Source organism: Equus przewalskii, chromosome 10 (assembly GCF_037783145.1).
Source record: "Equus przewalskii isolate Varuska chromosome 10, EquPr2, whole genome shotgun sequence".
NCBI classification, from domain to species: domain Eukaryota; kingdom Metazoa; phylum Chordata; class Mammalia; order Perissodactyla; family Equidae; genus Equus; species Equus przewalskii.
The window spans coordinates 24873702-24892126 of NC_091840.1; the positions used below are offsets into that span (position 1 = coordinate 24873702).

The 18425-nt window shown below is 45.8% G+C and overlaps 1 protein-coding gene across 4 annotated transcripts; it reads left to right on the forward strand.

The window, feature by feature from the left end:
* The first annotated feature begins 8229 nt into the window (after nt 1–8229).
* ATP5MC1 (ATP synthase membrane subunit c locus 1) lies at nt 8230–11539 on the forward strand. 4 transcript variants are annotated; one of them, XM_008532835.2, is made up of 5 exons: nt 8230–8533; nt 9111–9158; nt 10302–10379; nt 10786–10964; nt 11322–11539. In XM_008532835.2, the coding sequence occupies exons 2-5, from the start codon at nt 9120–9122 to the stop codon at nt 11434–11436; spliced, it is 411 nt and encodes a 136-aa protein (XP_008531057.1). In that variant the 5' UTR covers nt 8230–8533; nt 9111–9119; the 3' UTR covers nt 11437–11539. The 4 variants fall into 4 exon arrangements, with proteins under 4 accessions (XP_008531057.1, XP_008531055.1, XP_008531056.1 ...); XM_008532833.2 differs by having other exon boundaries at nt 8416–8533; nt 10783–10964; XM_008532834.2 differs by having other exon boundaries at nt 8464–8603.
* The last annotated feature ends 6886 nt before the right edge of the window (nt 11540–18425 follow it).

Consider the following 18425-nt stretch of genomic DNA (forward strand, 5'->3'; position numbering starts at 1 on the left):
TGGTGAATTTCTATTTTTCTGTCCTCTTAATCACTAATCCTGTCCTCCATAATGTCATATCTGTTTTTTAAGGTTTCTAGGTTGTTTTCTATCTCATTCATTGTGTTCTTCATCTCCACAGTTTCTGTTTTTGGGGTTTTTGTTTGTTTGTTTGTTTGTTTGTTTGTTTGTTTGTTTGTTTTAGAGTTTCAATCTCTGGTGAAGTATTCCTTCTGATCATTACTTTTATTCCTGAGTTCATTGAACTGTTTTTCTGAGTTTTCTTGTAACTCATTGAGTTTCTTTATGACAACTATTTATTTTGAAGTCTCTGTCATTTCAATTTAAATTTCTGTGACTTCAGGATTGGTTTCTGGAGACTTGTCATTTTCCTTCTGCTCTGAAGTGTTACTTTAGGCTTTCATGGTGTGTGATGAACTTATCCTTTGCTGAGGCATTTGTAGTAGTATCAGGTCATAGATTCCACCTGCCACCTCTGGAGACGGCGTCTGAACCTGCAGCATCTGCTGGAATTTGTGCTCATAGGGCTCATCTGCATTTGCCCACTGGCCACAGCCAATTGGTGGTTCACACACACACAAGCAGGACTCTGGTGTGGAACTGCTGCCTTGGCCAGGGACCAGACAAGCTGGTGCACTAGGCATAGGGAGAAGGCACTTTATTTTGCACATGCCAGCTTGCTCGGTGCTCACAAGTGGTTTGCCTGGGCTGCTTTGTTTGGTGGGGGCGTCCACGCAGTGGCTGAGCTGCACCACTCGGTATGGAGTGTTCCTCTGGGCTGGGCTGTAATTCTGAAAGTAAAAGCATTTGCGCAAGCTTGCCTGCCACCCACACCTCCTCATACAGTCATGCACAGGCTGCTATGTGACAACCTATGACCTAGGACACTGCTGCTGGGGAGGGGGAGAGGATCTGCTCTCCTCCTTCCACTGCTTCCTGGGGACCCAGTACCCCCCACCTTCAGATGTATGGCTGTGTGGATCTCTCAGATGTCCTATTGTGCTTTGTAGGGAATCCACTGTTGGTTAATGAATGTCCATTTGGTTGTAACTTAGTGGGGAGAGACTAAGGGAACAACTCACTCTGCCATAATGCTGACATCACTCCTCCTCTTGTCGTTTCTTTTACTGTATTTTTTGAGTTCAGCCTGGAGTTCGTGGGTTCAGATCCCGAGTGCAGACCTACTCACCGCTCGTCAAACCATGCTGTGGTGGCATCCCACATGCAAAGTGGAGGAAAATTGGCACAGATGTTAGCTCAGCGACAATCTTCCTCAAGCAAAAGGGGGAGAATTGGCAACAGATGTTGGCTCAGGGCTCATCTTCCTCACCAAAAAATAAAAAAGCATTTATATTGCCTTTTATATTTACCTATATATTTACATTTGCTAGTGCTCTTTATTTCTTCATGTGGCCTCTACTTGTTGTCTAATATCCTATCATTTCAACCTGAAGGACTCCCTTTAGTATTTCTTGTAGGACAGTTCTGCTAGTGATCAACTTTTTCAGTTTTTGTCTGGGAGTGTCTTAATTTCTCATATCATTTTTGAAGGATAGTTTGCTAGATATGGAGTTCTTGGCTGACAATCCTTTTCTTTTGGCACTTGAATATGTCATCCCACTGCTTTCTGGCTTCCATAGTATCTGGTTGGAAATCAGCGGTTAATCTTATTGAGGATCCTTTGTCCATGATGAGTCACTTCCCTCTTGCTCTTTTCAAGATTCTCTCTTTGCTTTTGTCTTTTGACAGTTTGGCTATGATGGGTCTAGGTATGATACACTCTTTCTTTGATAATCTCATCCAGTCTCAGAATGTTAAATGCCAACTATTTACTGATGACTCCCCAATATAGATTTCAAACCCAGACTCCTCCTGGACCCTGTACTCATGTATTCAAATGCCTACTATCATCTTCTCTTGAATGTCTAACAGTCACCTCAAACTTAATATGGTAAGATTGCAGTCTTAACCCCACTTTCCAAAAACAACCCTGCTCTAATCACAATCAAACCTTATCTCAGTTAATGGGAACTCTATTATTCCAGTTGTTCAGGCTAGAAACCTTGGAGTCATCTCTAACTCCTCTCATTTTCTCAACCTCATAATCCATTAATAGCATTTCTATGGCCTCTACCTTTAAAATAAAACCAGACTCATATCACTTCTTACCGCTTCCACTGATACCATCTTGGTCCAAGCCACATCATCTCTTATCTAGATTATTACAATAATCTCCAGCGGGTGTTCCTGCTTGTTCCCTTGCCTCCCCATGTCCAACTCAATATTCTATTCTGAGTTATCCTTTTAAAACGTAAGTTAGACTATGTTGCTCCTCTACTCAAAACCCTCTAAGGGGTCACCTTTTCACTCAGAGTAAAAGCCAAAATTCTTATAAGGTCAACATTTACAATGCCTCCTCTCCCACCCCACTACCACCACCATCATCTCTCCAACTTCATCTCTAATGACTCTCTCTCTTGCTCCCTTCTCTCTATTCAAACTGGCTCCTTGCCATTTCTAGAATGTGTTAATCATGCTTCTGCCACAGGGCCTTTGCACTTGCTGTTCTTTCTGCCTGAAACACTTTCTCCCCAGATAGCCTCATTCCTTATTCCCCCTCCTTCAAGTCTTTGTTCAAATGTTACCTTCTCAGTGAAATTTTCCATTGTACATAAATTGTTTTTTCTCTGTGGTAGCTTTTAATATCTTTTCTTTGCAGAGCAATCTGTAGTTTTGCTAAAATGAGAACAGGTGTTGATTTTTCTTTTTCATAGTTGTCTTATTTGGGATTTGTTGAGATTCCTAAAGGAGAGGATTCATGTCTTTCATCAGTCTGGAAATTTCTAAGCCATTATAATTTCAAATATTGCCTCGTTCCCTTTCTCTCTATTCCTTCCTTCAAATAGTCTAATTAGATGGATGTTAGCTCTCATTCTGCCCTCTGTGTCTCTTGACCTCCTTTCTATATATTTTTTAAATATTTTATTTTTCCTTTTTCTCCCCAAAGCCCCCCAGTACATTGTATATTTTAGTTGTGGATCCTTCTAGTTGTGACACATGGGACACCGCCTCAGTATGGCCTGACAAGCAGTGCCATGTCTGTGCCCAGGATCCAAACCGGCAAAACCCTGGGCCACTGAAGCAGAGCCTGCAAACTTAACTACTCGCCCACAGGGCTGGCCCCTCCTTTTTATATTTTTGATCTTTTGTTTCTCTGTGCTACATTCTGAATAATTTCCTCAGACCTATTTTCCATTTTGCTAAATTTTCCTTCAGCTGTCATTAATCTCTTGTTTAACCTATCCATTAAGGTTTTTCTTAATTTCAATTACTATATTTTTCTTTCTTTCATCCTTTCGTTTTTTTTTTTTTTGAGGAAGATTAGCCCTGAGCTAACATTTCCTGCCACTTCTCCTCTCTTTGCTGAGGAAGACTGGCCCTGAGCTCACATCCGTGCCCATCTTCCTCTACTTTATATGTGGGATGCCTACCACAGCATGGCGTGCCAAGCAGTGCTATGTCCACACCCGGGATCCGAACTGGTGAACCCCAGGCTGCCAAAGCGGAATGTGCACACTTAACTGCTGTGCCACCGGGCCGGCCCTATATTTTTCATTTTTAGAAGTTCCATTTATTCCTTTTTCAAATCTGTAAGTTCCTTTTTATACCATCTTGATCTCTCTCTTTTTTTTGTTTTTTATTCCTTATGTCCTTGATCATTGTAAACATACTTATTTTCAAGTAATAACAAACACATCTGTGACACCATGTGCCAAGCACTGTTCTAGGTACTTTATAAATATTAATTCACTTCATCCTCACAACAACCCTATAGAAGGAAATGGAGACAGAGAGAAGTTAATCGACTCGCCCAAGATCGCCTGGATAGTAAGTCGAGCATCTGGACTAGAGTCTAGGCAGTCCCGAGGCATTTTACATTGTTTCAGCCCAGGAACATCCCCTGTCCTGAATCACTTTTTTTTTTAAGATTTTATTTTTCCTTTTTCTCCCCAAAGCCCCCCCAGTACATAGTTGTGTATTTTTAGTTGTGGGTCCTTCTAGTTGTGGCATGTGGGACGCCACCTCAGCATGGCCTGATGAGCAGTGCCATGTCGGTGCCCAGGACCTGAACTGGCAAAACCCCTGGCTGCCGAAGCGGAGGACGCGAACTTAACCACTCAGCCTCGGGGCCAGCCCCCTGAATCACTTTTATTGCCACTTCCTTTGCCTGGACATTCCTGGACCACAGGGTATAGATTTGAATCCAAAGCCAACATAAAGTATAGTCTTGTAGTTATAAACTCTTGGGAAAGTTTTTTCCACCCAGAGCCTGGAATAGGCAGACAAGCTTCCTTGTTACCTCCCTGTGGATGGATTATTTTAAGTCCACCCTTCAAAGGGTATAGCCTTGTGTGTGTGTGTGAGGAAGATTGTCACTGAGCTAACATCTGTGCCAACCTCCCTCTATTTCATGTGGGACGCTGCCACAGCACGGCTTGATGAGTGGTGCTAGGTCTCCACCCAGGATGTGAACCTGTGAACCCTGGGCTGCCGAAGCGGAGTGTGCGAACTTAACCACTAGGCCACTGGGCTGGCCCTATAGCCTTTTGAAGATCTTAGCTTTATTTGGAAATTTCAATTCCAACTCCCTATCTTACACAGGGCTCAAACCCTTCTGTCTCCATGAGGGATTAAAACTCAAGCCACTTCAATTTCTGTGACTAACAGCCCTTTCTCTATCCCACTGTATTCCCAGCCATGCTGGCTCCAGTTTAATGCTACATGTTTACTGCTCTGGTTATATGTTCTCTCTCTGTTTGGGGACCCTAAGGACTTTCCTTATTTCTTATGAGCTCAGCTATGCATTTAAAAGCTAGCATTTATCATCATGAATCATCTCTTCCCTTCCCGCCAGCCCTTCCCCCACCAAAAAACCCTCCTTTTATATGTGTTACCATTGTTGCTACAGAATATATCATCACCAGTTGGGTCATTTGGCAGAGGAAGTCTTTTTTCGGACTGTGGGAAATTGGTAATTTGGATATAATATAGAATACATTTTCTTTTAGCTGTCAAAAACAGCTATGCATTAAAGGCTATGCATTTAAAAATATATTTGTGATATTTTATGCAGCATTTTTAGCTGTTGTGGCAGGAGGCTTTTCAGAATATTTAGTCCAGCCATATTGCCGGAAATGGAGGTGCAGCATCATATTTGAGCTGTCCCCTGGGCGCGGCTGATTGGTCTAAGACTGGATATGCCAACTCTCCTGGGCTTTCATACATGTGGTCCACTCTGCCTGGAACAGCCTCATCCATTCTCACCCTCTCCCTTCACATATCTAGCTAACTTATATTTATCTTCAAAACTCAGCCCAGAAATGTTTTTTCCCTAAAAGACCTTCCTTGGTTCTCTCCACATGGGGTTCGTCCCTCCCTTCTGTGTATTTTGCAGGTAGTTTTCTTGTGGTGCTCATTAAGACAACAGTTTTAATTAATTATTTCCATATTTATTTTCCTGCTAATTCTGAGTTTCTTTAGGGTGGAAACTGGCCCTATTTATCCGTGTATTCCCAGCACCAAGTGCCATGCTTGGAACTGTTAAGTGCTCAAAAATGTTTGCTGAACTGAATTCCTAAAGTGAGAGTGACGACTGGGCTTGAAGGAAGAGAGAAGATCTGAGATGAGACTCCAGCTGGAAGAGGTGGGTTTTGAAGAGTCAGAAATACCTTGGGAAGAGGAAGCTGCTGGTTTATAATCCACAAGTTTGCCCTTTGCCGCCTTCATCAAAAGCATTTCTGCCAACTCGGGAATTCTCTCGGAGTTCCCACAGAAGTTTTCTGGCCTCCTCCAAGCCAGCTGGTATAACTCCCAAGATGTCAGCTCTGGATTTGAGGTTTCCCAACTACCTTCCACTTCACCCAGCCTTTCTGGTTCACCAGGACTTTTTACTTCAGTAATTAAAAGATCACCTCCACATATACTATCTCACTTACTCCTTATAACAATCCTGTTGAAAAAGGAGTATCTCCCTTTTATAGATGAAGACAGAGTCTTAGACAGGTTAAGAGCCTTGCCCCCCAGGGGCCGCCCCAGTGGTGCAGTGGTTAAGTGCGCACGTTCTGCTTCAGCGGCCCGGGGTTCACTGGTTGGGATCCCAGGTGCGGACATGGCACCTCAAGCTGTGGCAGGCATCCCACGTATAAAGTAGAGGAAGATGGGCACGGATGTTAGCTCAGGGCCAGTCTTCCTCAGAGGAGGATTGGCAGCAGATGTTGGCTCAGGGCTAATCTTCCTCAAAAAGGAAAAAAAAGAGAGACAGACTTGCTCCAAATCATCCAGCAGTGCTCCAAATCATCCAGCAGTAGGTGGCACCGCCAGGACTTGAATCCAGCTTGCTAAACTCCAAAATTTGTGTTCTAAACCTGACACCTAACTGCCTGATTTCCAGGAGGTCACAGGAAAAAACTTGACAACTTTGAATGTGTGCTATGAGTACAGCTATGTGACAAATCTGTATGTGAAAACAAAATTAAGAAATATAGCCAAAGTCAGGGATGATCCACACGAAAATATAAGTCGTCCTAGAGCACTCACAGAAAGGGAATATTCACCAACCAACAACCTAGGCCTGACATTTATTTTGTCTCAGATTGCTGTAAGGGAAACAGCATTAACCCTGTTTTGCAGGTTCTTCAATTTTAGGGAGGCCCACGAGCTAATGGTTAAGAGCTTGTGCTTTGGACCCAGACAGACCTGGGTTCAAATATTGACTTTACCTCTTACCAAATATGCCAAACGGGAGAAAGATGTTCTGTAAAATGGGGAAATCTGTAAAACAGGGATAATAATTCCTGCTTAAAGGGTTGTTGTAAGGATTAAATTACATAACAGGTGAAAGCACCTGACACAATGCTTTGCCACCTGGGGAGGACTCAATAAACAATAGCTTCTAATAGTAAAGCCACGAGAGATTCTGTAATCTGCTCAGAGATACACATATCCATTTACATGGCAGAGCCATGATAGGAACTCAAATCTGTGTGATTTCAAAACTCCATTAGTTCCATTACACTATGCTGGCAGGCTATCTTAGGCCTCAATCTTAAAATATTTTTCTAAGAGTCCAGAGTTCCGATTTCCCAGATTAGTGTAATTTTTAATATTTTTGTTATAAATTTAATACATCCTCACAAAAATATAAATGAACCTTGTTACATGGTCCAGAACTATTAAAACTTAATTTTCTTCCAATCTTTTTTCCATATTTTTTTCACAGTGGTATACAGTTTTGCATTTTTCATGCCTTTCATCATGAAAATTTCTCACTGTAAAACACTTGCCAGAAACATGATTTTAAATATCAGCTTATTTCATCAAGTGAAGATATAATTTATTTAACCATTTACCATTTACTTGTTTCCAATGTCTACAAACTCTGCAACGTACATCTTTTGAAGAGAATCTTTACATTTCTGACTTTTAATTCAGGATAGATTCCTGAAGAAGTGATGTTCGTGGGTCCAAGAGGATGTAGTTTAAAGGCTCTCAATTTCCCAAGAACTTCTGGGCCTTTCAATAAATAAACGTCAATTGCTTTCAAGAAAGGCTTTCTAATTCATACTCTGACCAGCAGGTTAGGGGAGTGCCTGGCTCACATAAATAAATAAATAAATAAAAACTGCTCTTTCGATAAGTGCGAAATGTTGCGTTTAAACTTCTAGTTCTTTGATTAATGAAACAGTCTTTAATTTATATTTTTTCTTTAATGAATTGCTTGTTCCTATCCTTTGCCCGTTTTTCTATCGAGGTAGGAAGTGTTTTATCCTTAGAATGTTGTTTTCACAATATAAGAAATACTTTAGAAAGCATCCGGTCGGTGGTCCAGTACTGCTGAACACCGGCAGAGACCCACAAAGGCGCGCTCGCCCACTAGCGAACTTTCAAGGCCAGCGGGCCGCCTTTACGCTCCACGGCGGAAGCAAGCTTTCCACAAATCACCAGGGCGGGAATTGCTGCAAAGGCGTTGGCTCTCCCAGCCCGAGGAGGAACGTCTCGCGGGATCTCAGCCGTCCTTGGGGCTTCCGACCGGACTACAAATCCCAACATGCAAAGCGCCTCAAGGTCCGAGCGCCCGAATGAAGGCTCAGGGCCAAGGTCATGTGTCTGTCTGCGTAAGCCGTCCGGTCATCTCTCCCCCGCCTTTTCTGCGGCTGCCACCTTGGCCGCCATTTTGTGCGGGAGTTTATGGAACCTCTGAGTCCCACCGACTCTATGGTCGAGCATTTCAGAGATCAACCAATCGGAAGCCAGATATCGGAGGAAAACCCCGCCTTCACCCGCAGGGAGGCGGGAACTGCCACGAAGCTCCTGTGGAGAGAGAGGAAGGAGCTGGGGAAAACCAATAAGAAAGGAGGAGTTGAGGATGTTAACCAATGGGGGTGCAGGAGGATTGCGGCCAATGAGAATGGGGGGACCCCGAGACACGTGGGTGGGGGAGCTGAGCGCTGGGACCTAGAGCTAAAGCTGGGAGGTGAGTCAGTCACCTTGAGCGGGGCGAGCGCTGTGGTCCGAGCAGGGGCAGCGGGGCAGTGGGAGTGCAGGTGACTTGGGGCCAGAAGCCAGCGATCGGCAGGGGTGTGGGCTGGGCTGTGTGGACGGGCAGTTGCCCCTAGGTCCGGGCGAGGCGATGGGCGTTTATAGCCTTAACAATTAATGTTAGTTACCAACGGTAGTGGGCGATTAACTGTCCCGGCTGAGGCGGGCCGAGGACTGCTGCGTAAAATGGGCAGGACACTGCACGGCACCTGCACGGTGTCTTCCTCCAGTCTGCCAGGAGACCATCCTCTCGCTACGTTTCCCTCCTGGGGCTCGGGCCTCCTTCCTCTACTTCCCATCTCCGTGACCTTCCTTTGCAGACCCGCCGCGCTGAACGTAGTGGACTGGGGAGTTCGCGCGGACACTCTGACCTCTAATGCCCTCCTCAACTGGGGCACAGTGCAAGGAAGAGCGTGGTCCAGGGAGGACGGGCGGGGGTGAAGGGGACGACTGAAGGTCGCCACCATAAGCAAACAACCAGGCTGTCAATGGGATTTTTTTTTCTTGTGCAGACTGAAAAAATGCAGACCACCGGGGCACTGCTCATTCCTCCTGCTCTGGTAAGCTGCGTCTCCGGGGTGATCTGTAGTGCCAGATGTGGGAGCCATCAATGTTTAATGAATGAACTGAGGGGAACTTGGCCCCCTGTTGATGCTGGCTCTTTGGGGAGGCTGTAGGATGTGATGCAGTTGACCCCCGTTTATTTGGATCTGTAAACCAAGCTATCTTGATTTGGAATGTGGTCAGAGAATCTGGATCTGACCTTTACCCCCGCTCTGGCTTGGCTATAGTCAGCCCTCTGAAGCAGTGGTTCTCAGCCTTGGCTGCACGTTAGAATCATCTGGGGAGCTTTGAAAAATCATGCCCAGGATGCACAGACTCTGAGAATGGAGGCAGAACCCATGCATCTGTGTTTTTTAGAACTCTCCAAGAGATTCCAATGTTCTGTCAAGTTTGGGAACCACTGCACTAAAAAACATTTCCAGAAAGCCCTATTACAAAGGGCTTCCCTCAGATGGCTGTTTCAGGAGCCTCACCAGGCTTACTGTCCACTCCACTCAGGGTGTGTAACAGTGAGTACCGTTTTAGCAAAATAAGATTTCGCCCTTCTGATTCCTTTGGTGATCTGGGTACAAACCCTTCCTGTACCTGGTTTGATAGTAGTCTGGGTTTTTGTTCCATTCTGGGCTACTGGATGTTAGGGCTGTGGCCATTGAAGTGAACTTTGGTACCCAGAGTTAAATGGGAATACTGCCACTCCTGAGTACACCAAGGTCTCAGGCCAGCTGTCTCTGGTGCAGGCCTAGCTGGGAGAAACAGGAATACATCAATTGACCTTGAAATACATTGGGCTTTTCTGTTTATAATATTTGTAGTCTTTTTTTTTTTTTTTTTGAGGAAGATTAGCCCTAACATCTGCCGCCAATCCTCTTCTTTTTGCTGAGGAAGATTGGCCCTGAGCTAATATCTGTGTCCATCTTCCTGTATTTTATATGTGGGACGCCTGCCACAGCGTAGCTTGAAATGCGATGCGTAGGTCTGCACCCGGGATCCCAACAGGTGAACCCTGGGCCACCAAAGCGGAACATGTGACCGCTGCACCACCAGGCTGGCCCCTGTAGTCATTTTGGACTGGAGCTCAGCAATTAGTTGGTTTTTTTCCCATGCCTGACTTGGCAGGATGTGTCTTTCTGATTTTACAGATCCGCTGTTGTACCAGGGGTCTAATCAGGCCTGTGTCTGCCTCCTTCCTGAGTAGGCCAGAGATCCCATCGAACCAGGTAAAGGAGTATGGACCATCTGATGAATTTCCCCAGACAGGGGTCCTTCAAGTTAGCTGAGTTGCCTTTAGGCCAAAGTGGGAGGAGAGTTAGAGAATCCGTGGTGTTTTAATAGTTCTAAGTTCCCCAAGGTGAGCATTGTGGGTGAGAAACTTGTAAAAGTGAGGTTTCCCTAACCACGAGATTTCCCTAGCCCCATCTGGAAACAGACCCTAAGACTAATTCCCAGCATGCTCTGCGGTCTGAGCATTCTGTACTTGACAGGCAGTTTGCCAACATTTCCGAGCTAAGGTGGGTGGGGTGAGGGTGTGGAGTCAGCCACCTGTCCTTGTGCCTCACTATCTCCTTGCTCTCTCTCTTCCTCTCTCTCCTTCCCCACTTTCCTCTCTCCCCTTCCTTTTAGCAGCCTTCCTACAGCAGCTCCCCATTCCAAGTGGCCAGACGGGAGTTCCAGACCAGTGTTGTCTCCCGGGACATTGACACAGCAGCCAAGTTTATTGGGGCTGGGGCTGCCACAGTTGGCGTGGCTGGTTCAGGAGCTGGCATCGGAACAGTGTTTGGCAGCTTGATCATTGGCTATGCCAGGTAAGTTTGAGAGTGGCCAGGAGCATCTCCCACCGTAAACTCCACCCTATTTTGGGGAAGCCTCAGCAGGAGGAGCTCCCTCTAGCTTCTGGTTGATTTCACTTACCTGTTGTTTTCTACAGTGACCTCTGAAGCAGAATTTAAATATGTTTCCAACCTGGCTCACTTAAATTTACCATGTTGGTACTCTGCTTGCTTGTCCAAATGCCTCTCCCAGTTTGAGCGCTCCCCATTATGCAGGCTAGGCCCTCTCATAGTTTGAGCATTCCCCGTTTACCTAACCGACCTGGGTCCTCCAGCACCTGTGCCCCCACCCCTTCCTTTCCCTGCGCTGTCATCGATCTCTGTCCCTGGCAGGAACCCGTCTCTCAAGCAGCAACTCTTCTCCTATGCCATTCTGGGCTTTGCCCTGTCTGAGGCCATGGGGCTCTTCTGTTTGATGGTCGCCTTCCTCATCCTCTTCGCCATGTGAGGCTCCATGGGGGTCACCTACCTGTCCCTGCTGCTTCGACTCCAGGCCCTGCCCAGTGCTGGAGTGTGCTAAGCTTTACCATTAAACACAACGTTTCTCTAAACCCATGTGCCTGTGCCTCCGTCCTTTGCCCTTGGAGAGGGCCTTGGTGGAAAGATGGGACAAGGGAAGTGGGATTGGGTCAGCCATTGGTGATTAGGAATTCCTCAGGGCCAAGCAGTAGCGCCCCCATGACTGTAAGAACATGGAGGGTTCTCTTTATCTCCCAGGGAGAGCATGGATTTGTCTAAGTAATGCTATTGGTGCTTTTTTCCAAATTAGTATAATAACGTATAACATTTTTGCTGGGGTTTTATTTGCACCAGGCTCTATACCAAGTGTTTTACGTTTGGTAGCTCCACAAGCCTATGAATGATGAGTACAATGATTATACCTGTTTTACAAATGAGGGAACCCAGGCTTAAGGAAGCAAAATAACTTTCCAGCATCGCAGAGCTGGTAAGGGGCAGAATGGGGATTGCCCCTCAGGCCAGCCTAAACCTTTAACTGCTGTGCTGTCTCATCTCTTTTCATTTTGGCTACACAACTGAGGTGGCACAAATAGGGAAACTTAGTCCCAGAGAAGTTGTCTAGCACTTTAGCCGCAGAGGTACGCCTCCAACTGTTGCATTTAGCCTAACACAATTGTAAGTTTCATTTTCGTTCTCAGTTAGCCTTTGTTAGGTGTTCTTGAGAAAGCAGGTGAGGTACACAGTTTCTGTTCCTGGAGAATTTACAATCTTAACTTTGCTAGGGATAAAAAGGGTGTTTGGGGTAAACCAACTCACGAAATGCTTAGAGAGCTTCACACAGCGTCCTCCTCGTGGTCTCAGTCTGTGCCCAGCAGGCTCCCCTGGCTTGGCTAAAGTGGGACTAATTACCCAGGTAAAAGAAAGCTAAGCTGATCGATCCACATTTGCTGCTTCTCTAAGCCCTAGCAGGAGCAAAACATGGACAGGATGAACAGAGATGCTGGTAGACGTGGCCGGTCTCAGATGGTTTCAAAAGGAATAATAACAAATTAGTGGGACCCATTAGGTAGAAACGTTATACCTCAACTTACTGCAAAACTGTGAAATAGTGAAACCAAGAACATTTCTGATTAGCTTTAAGAACACCTTCCAGCTGAAGGGCAACTAGCAAAGAGGGTTAAAACACTAAAAAATGTGTCAATAAGAATGGATTCAATTTACATGCAATTTAAAGACAGTCATGCAGGTATTTATGTGCGAAGCATCATCCTGGGAGTCTTGGGGAAGGCAAAGAAATCTAAGGTCCTTCCCCTTGAGAAGTTTGGGGCATCAACAGAGTGGAAACGGTAGTGAATGATGCCATACGTTATTGAATATGTGGGTACAGACGCTATGTGCTCAAGAAGAGGGAAAGTGAGGAGGCTAGTGCTGTAATAACATCAGCTAACACTTGAGCAGGCCAACGATTCCATCCACGTCCATCTAACATTCAGCAGTCATGGTCTTCTACCACAGGATTTCTCGACCATGGCACATTCGGAGCCAGATAATTCATTGTTGTAGGGGCTGTCTTGTGCATCGTAGGATGTTTAGCAGCATCCCTGGCCTCTACCCACTAGACACCAGTAGCAACCTCCCTCTCCCAGTTGTGACAACCAGTTGCCAAATATCAGATGCTTCCTAGCTGGGGGGTAAAATCACTCCCAGTTAAGAACTACTGGTCTACCCTAAGCTGCCGCTTGTCCTCTTAGCCTCTTCACCTTGAGTAACTCTCAGGTTGTCCATAGCAAGCTAGTGATAGAACCTGAAGCAGAGCCCAGGAATCTCAGAACCAAAGAGAAGGAATGGAACTGAGGTTGAACTGGCAGCTGAGGTATCGCCTAGGGAGCAATGGATTAACTGGTAATGCTTTTACGCAAATGGAATGCAGTATTCCCTTGGGATGGCAGGTTGGCATCCTCGCCAGGTCACTACCCATCTGGTGGTAATCAAGGAGCAGCCCCCAGGGAAGGTGGTTGCCTTTTCCTTCCTGTGAAGCTCCAGGAACCTAGTTTTTGCGAAGGGGCTGGTAAGAATTTCCCTTCATCATGGGCTCCAAATAGCCTTGGAATTGCTGGACTTAAAAATCCAAATCAGCAGGGTTGGGAATGTGTGGGCCTATGGAACCCTAGAGAGTCAGGGAGAATGCTCCCCCACCCCCAACCAGGCTAGTTCATTCATTACCATTGAGGTTCTGTATCTAGGGTCTATGGTCCATAGATGGAACCAGTTCGCTTAGTGCAAAATATTTGCAGCTGGATACAGAGGTGCATTGTTCTTGGAAGAGGTTCCAATGCTTTCATTACAGTCTCAGAGGGGTAGTGATCAAAAAAGAATCAGTAACTACCACCTTAAGAGTTCAGCGTGGAAGCAAAGAGCATGGACTTGGGAGTCAGAGGGGAGTGCGAATCCCAGCCCTGCCATTTTCTAACAGGAAAGTTAATAATCTCCCCTGAGCCTTGATTTCCTCATCTCTAAAATGGAGATAAGAGGGGCTGGCCCCGGGGTATCGCAGTTAAGTTCCCACGCTCCCCTTCGGCAGTGTCCCAGGGTTTGCTGGTTTGGATCCTGGGATCTGGGGGCAGACGGCCACACTGCTTATCAAGCCATGTTGTAGCAGGCGTCCCTCATGTAAAGTAGAGGAAGATGGGCACAGATGTTAGCTCAGGGCCACTCTTCCTCAGCAAAAAGCAGAGGATTAGCAGTGGATGTTAGCTCAGGGCTAATCTTCCTCAAAAAATAAATGAATAAAATGGAGATAAGAACAATTCATAGTGATTGTGACAACAAAATGACATAATACAGGTAAGTATATGCAAATAATGATAATACATGTAATATATATATACAGTATCAATGAGATATACGTAATATAAAGATGTATTGAGAGATACATAATAAGATGACACATAATGCATGCTGTATTAAATTTTTAAATATAACTATTATTACCTATAATCACCAGGTCTAAGACTTGATTTCTCCTTTTAGTCCAGGGTTTGTGACCTGGATGGGAACTCTTCATCAATCCCTGGCAGTGAGCCCTAGACAAAAGTCTAGGCCCAGGAGCGACAGGGCTACTCCAGAGGGCAGTAGGACACAGGACTTTGGGGTAGGGGAGGAGAAGGTTCTTCAGCACGTATCTTGTTAGAGGTTGAGGCACAACAGTGACCTGAACTCTAGGACACTTGCTGGCCCCTGTCCCTGAGGGAGGGCACTTGCCTAGTTGCCATGAGGAAGGTGCTACCAAACTTTGTAGCACTAGGCGATGGCTCAGCGCAGTGCTGGCGGTGCTGGGGAGGAGAGAGGTGCGGACCCAAGTTCCTGCAGGAAGACCTTTCCGTTGTGTCAGCCGTCCCCAGAGGGCATGGGAGTGCCTCCAGAAGGCACGCTCTTGCCCTCTGGCCAAGCTGCCAGTGAAAAGCAGCCAGGTGTTGGCTTGAGAAAGTCAGTGAGCACTGGACTAAGCAATGCCAACTTACAGCATTCTGCTAGCCTCTCTCTGGCACTTCCTCTTCGCCAGCTTAGAGGCCTCCTAGAGTTCCCTCGGGAGGTGGTGAGCCAGTCCTTTAAGTGGCTGCCACCCTCTGCAGCCCTTCAGGCATTGATTTGCACATTCTTCATGTGAACTTGGCTCAGCCCTTTGGAAAGAAAATGAGCCTGTCTGAGGAGGAGGGGATGAAATCCTAAAGATCCAGGGCCAGGGGAAGGGCAACTGGCTACCGTGTCCTCATTTCCATTCTGTTCACCAATCCTGCAGACGCACTGAATGTCGGGTCCTAGAGATACAAGGTGGGTGCTCCATGCTTCCTGCCCTGGAGGACATCATAAGCAGTAGCTAGACAGATGAGTAACCAAACCACTAAAATGAAAAGTAGTATGAGCTATAATAAAGGGATTAATTAATTAATTAATTGTGGAGTAATTAAAAATGACTGATTAGGGGCTGGCCCGGTGGTGTAGTGATTACGTTGACGTGCTCTGCTTCAGCAGCCCTGGGTTTGCAGGTTCGGATCCTGGGTGCGGACCTAGCACTGCTTGTCAAGCCATGCTGTGGCAGCATCCCACATAAAGTAGATTGGCACAGATTTTAGCTCAGGGCCAGTCTTCCTCACACACGCACAAAAAAAAGACTAATTAATAATAATAATAATATGCCTGGAGGTGTTAAGGCTTAGAAGAAAAAGTAATATTCCAGCCAGCCTTGAAGATCAGTAAGAACAGTAAGAGTTAATACTCATTGAACATTTACTCTGGCTGGGTATTGTGCATATTCATTACCGTATTATCTCTTCTTTATAGCTACTATTATTTTTACCAATATTACTGATGAGGAACAGAGGCTCAGAGAGTTTAAATAGCTAGGATTTCCCCTGGTAGACTAGAGGGAAAGAGTATTCCAGCTAGAGAAAATATGAGCAAAGGCCTAGAGGAGAGAAGGTATGTGGGCAAGTGAGGAGCCAATTATTTGGACACTGCTTGCCACTTTGCAAAACACTTCTGGAAATGTCACACTTTATCCTCAGAACCCCCCCCCCCCCAGGTAGCATTTATCACCATTCTATGGATGCAGAAATAGGCTCAAAGAAGATATTTGTAGAATAGTACAGATCAAATGCTTGAACCTCTTCTATCTGAATTTAAGGTAAGTGTTGTATGCCCCATCCTAATGGACCTTGTCCTTGAAAACAATGGTCCAGGAGTGAGGAGGGGATGCCCTGAGGAATCCTCACCCCATGGGCCATCTTTAGGCCTCTGCAGTCTGTAGCCATGGAAGAGTCATAGAGTAGTGTTTTTCTTTGTGTGTGGTTACCCAGCAAGCTGACTTTTGACCATTTTAATAAATAATACCCAAGCAAAATTCTAGAATCCTTCAAAAATGAATGATGCGTATAGCTTGAATAGGCAATAGATGCACAGCAGAACATTTAAAAGGCACAAATAGGGGCCAGCCCAGTGGCGTAGCAGTTAAGTTTGCCTGTTCCGCTTTGGCAGCCCAGGGTTTGCTGGTTCAGATCTTGGTTGCGGACATGACACCGTTTGGCAATAAGCCATGCTGTAGTAGGCGTACCACGTATAAAGCAGAGGAAGATGGGCACGGATGTTAGCTCAGGGCCAGTCTTCCTCAGCAAAAAGAGGAGGATTGGCAGCAGATGTTAGCTCAGGGCTGATCTTCCTCAAAAAAATAAATAAAAAAAATAAAAGGCACAAATAGGTATATATAAACATACACATCTTTTTGGCCCACCTCATCAACAGCCAAACCATCCAGAGGCAACTACTGTTACCAGTTTGTTGCATGTTCTTTCAGAGACATTCTGGCATCTTTATTATAGAGTGGTAAAACACTATACCAACAAAACATGAAATCTGTATAAAATATCTTATTGATTCATCTTGCTTCATGTAAGCCCCTAAGCTGTACCAAGGCCCTGTGCTGGATTCACAGATAATACATGGTCTTGAGCCCCAAGAGTATGTCTCTGTGTGCGTGTGTGTGTGTGTGTGTGTTGAGGGGTAGGGTGTGGGAGCAAAAGGTACTAAAGGACCATAATTAGTACAAGGTAAAGTGAGATAAGTGTGGGAGAGTTCCAAGCTGTGACGGTACCGCATAGTGGTTAAAACTTTTTCTCTGGAGTCAGATAGACTTGGCTTACAGCCCCAGTTCTGCCGCTTGCTCTCAGTGTGACCCGTGTAAGTGATTGAACCTCCGTAAGGCTCTGTTTATCCATCTGTCAGAACGGACTAATAATAGTACTTACTTCACAGGGTTGTTGAAAACAATAAATAAGACAAAGTATACAAAGTGCTCGGCACATATTAAGCACTCAATAAATGTCAACTAAAAAAATAAATTTTTAGCTCTCAATGAATGTGACCATTATCATTCCAGTCCATAGTCCCTTACTGGAAAATCCACAAAGCTGTGACAACTGGACTTCTTTTTTTAAAAACAAATTTGGTGGCAAAATATAATCCAAAGCGCGGCTATTCGTCCGATGTATTATGAATATTCATAAGCGTACCCAAATTATTATGAATATTCATAAACTTTGCTGCAGAAATATGTTTGGTGACTGGATGCTGCCCCAGGCCCCGCTAGGAGTGTTACTCTAAATTCTGAAACACATGTGGCCCCAAGGCTTCCCGGATCCGAATATAAGCCTGTATTCTCTCTGATGAGAAAAGGGAAAGGTTTTTTTAGACGGCTTGTTTTTTTTTAGTCCATAGTATTATTTTTCATAAATCTCAGGAAAGTCCTGAAGAATCCTCCTAGGATTTAAACTCACAGCCCCTTGCTTCCTGTATATTCAAGGACTTGTGGGAAGAAAAAATACTGAGGTTGGAGTCAGGAGGTCTGATTTTCTTCCCTTTACCAAGCTCCTCTATGTCTGTTTCATTATCCCTATGGCAACGCCTAGCAACACTGCCTGGCCCTTCATAAATGTACTCTAAAACGAGGTAGTTTTTCACTCGCAAGTTCTGATTCCTTCCTTCCTCTTGATCCTGTTGCAGGCAGCGGACAATGGCAGCCTGCCCTCCGTGGGTGAGGGTGCGGAGAGAAATCAGAGCCTTTCGCACAGGAAGGGCCCTAAGCGAGTCAACTCATCTCCCCAGCACCTCCCTACAGGGGAGCTGGATCCCCAGACCTACCCCATGGGCACATCTGAGGGCCGCTCTTCTTAAGAGGAAATATGGTCCTCCCTTCCTCCCCTTTCAACACTTGAAAATAAAATATTTCACGGAATTGGGCCCTCAACTGCACCGAGGCGTCCCGACACGCCTCAGAACCTCCCCAGCAAAGCCCAGGACCAACGCAGGCCCAGAAACCTCGCGCGGCCCGCTAGTTCCTCCCCCGCCCGCCGTGGAGGACCGTGGGTGGACGCTCTTGCAAAGCGCCTCTCGCTGGTCGGGGCGGGGGTGGGCGGAGCCAGCGCG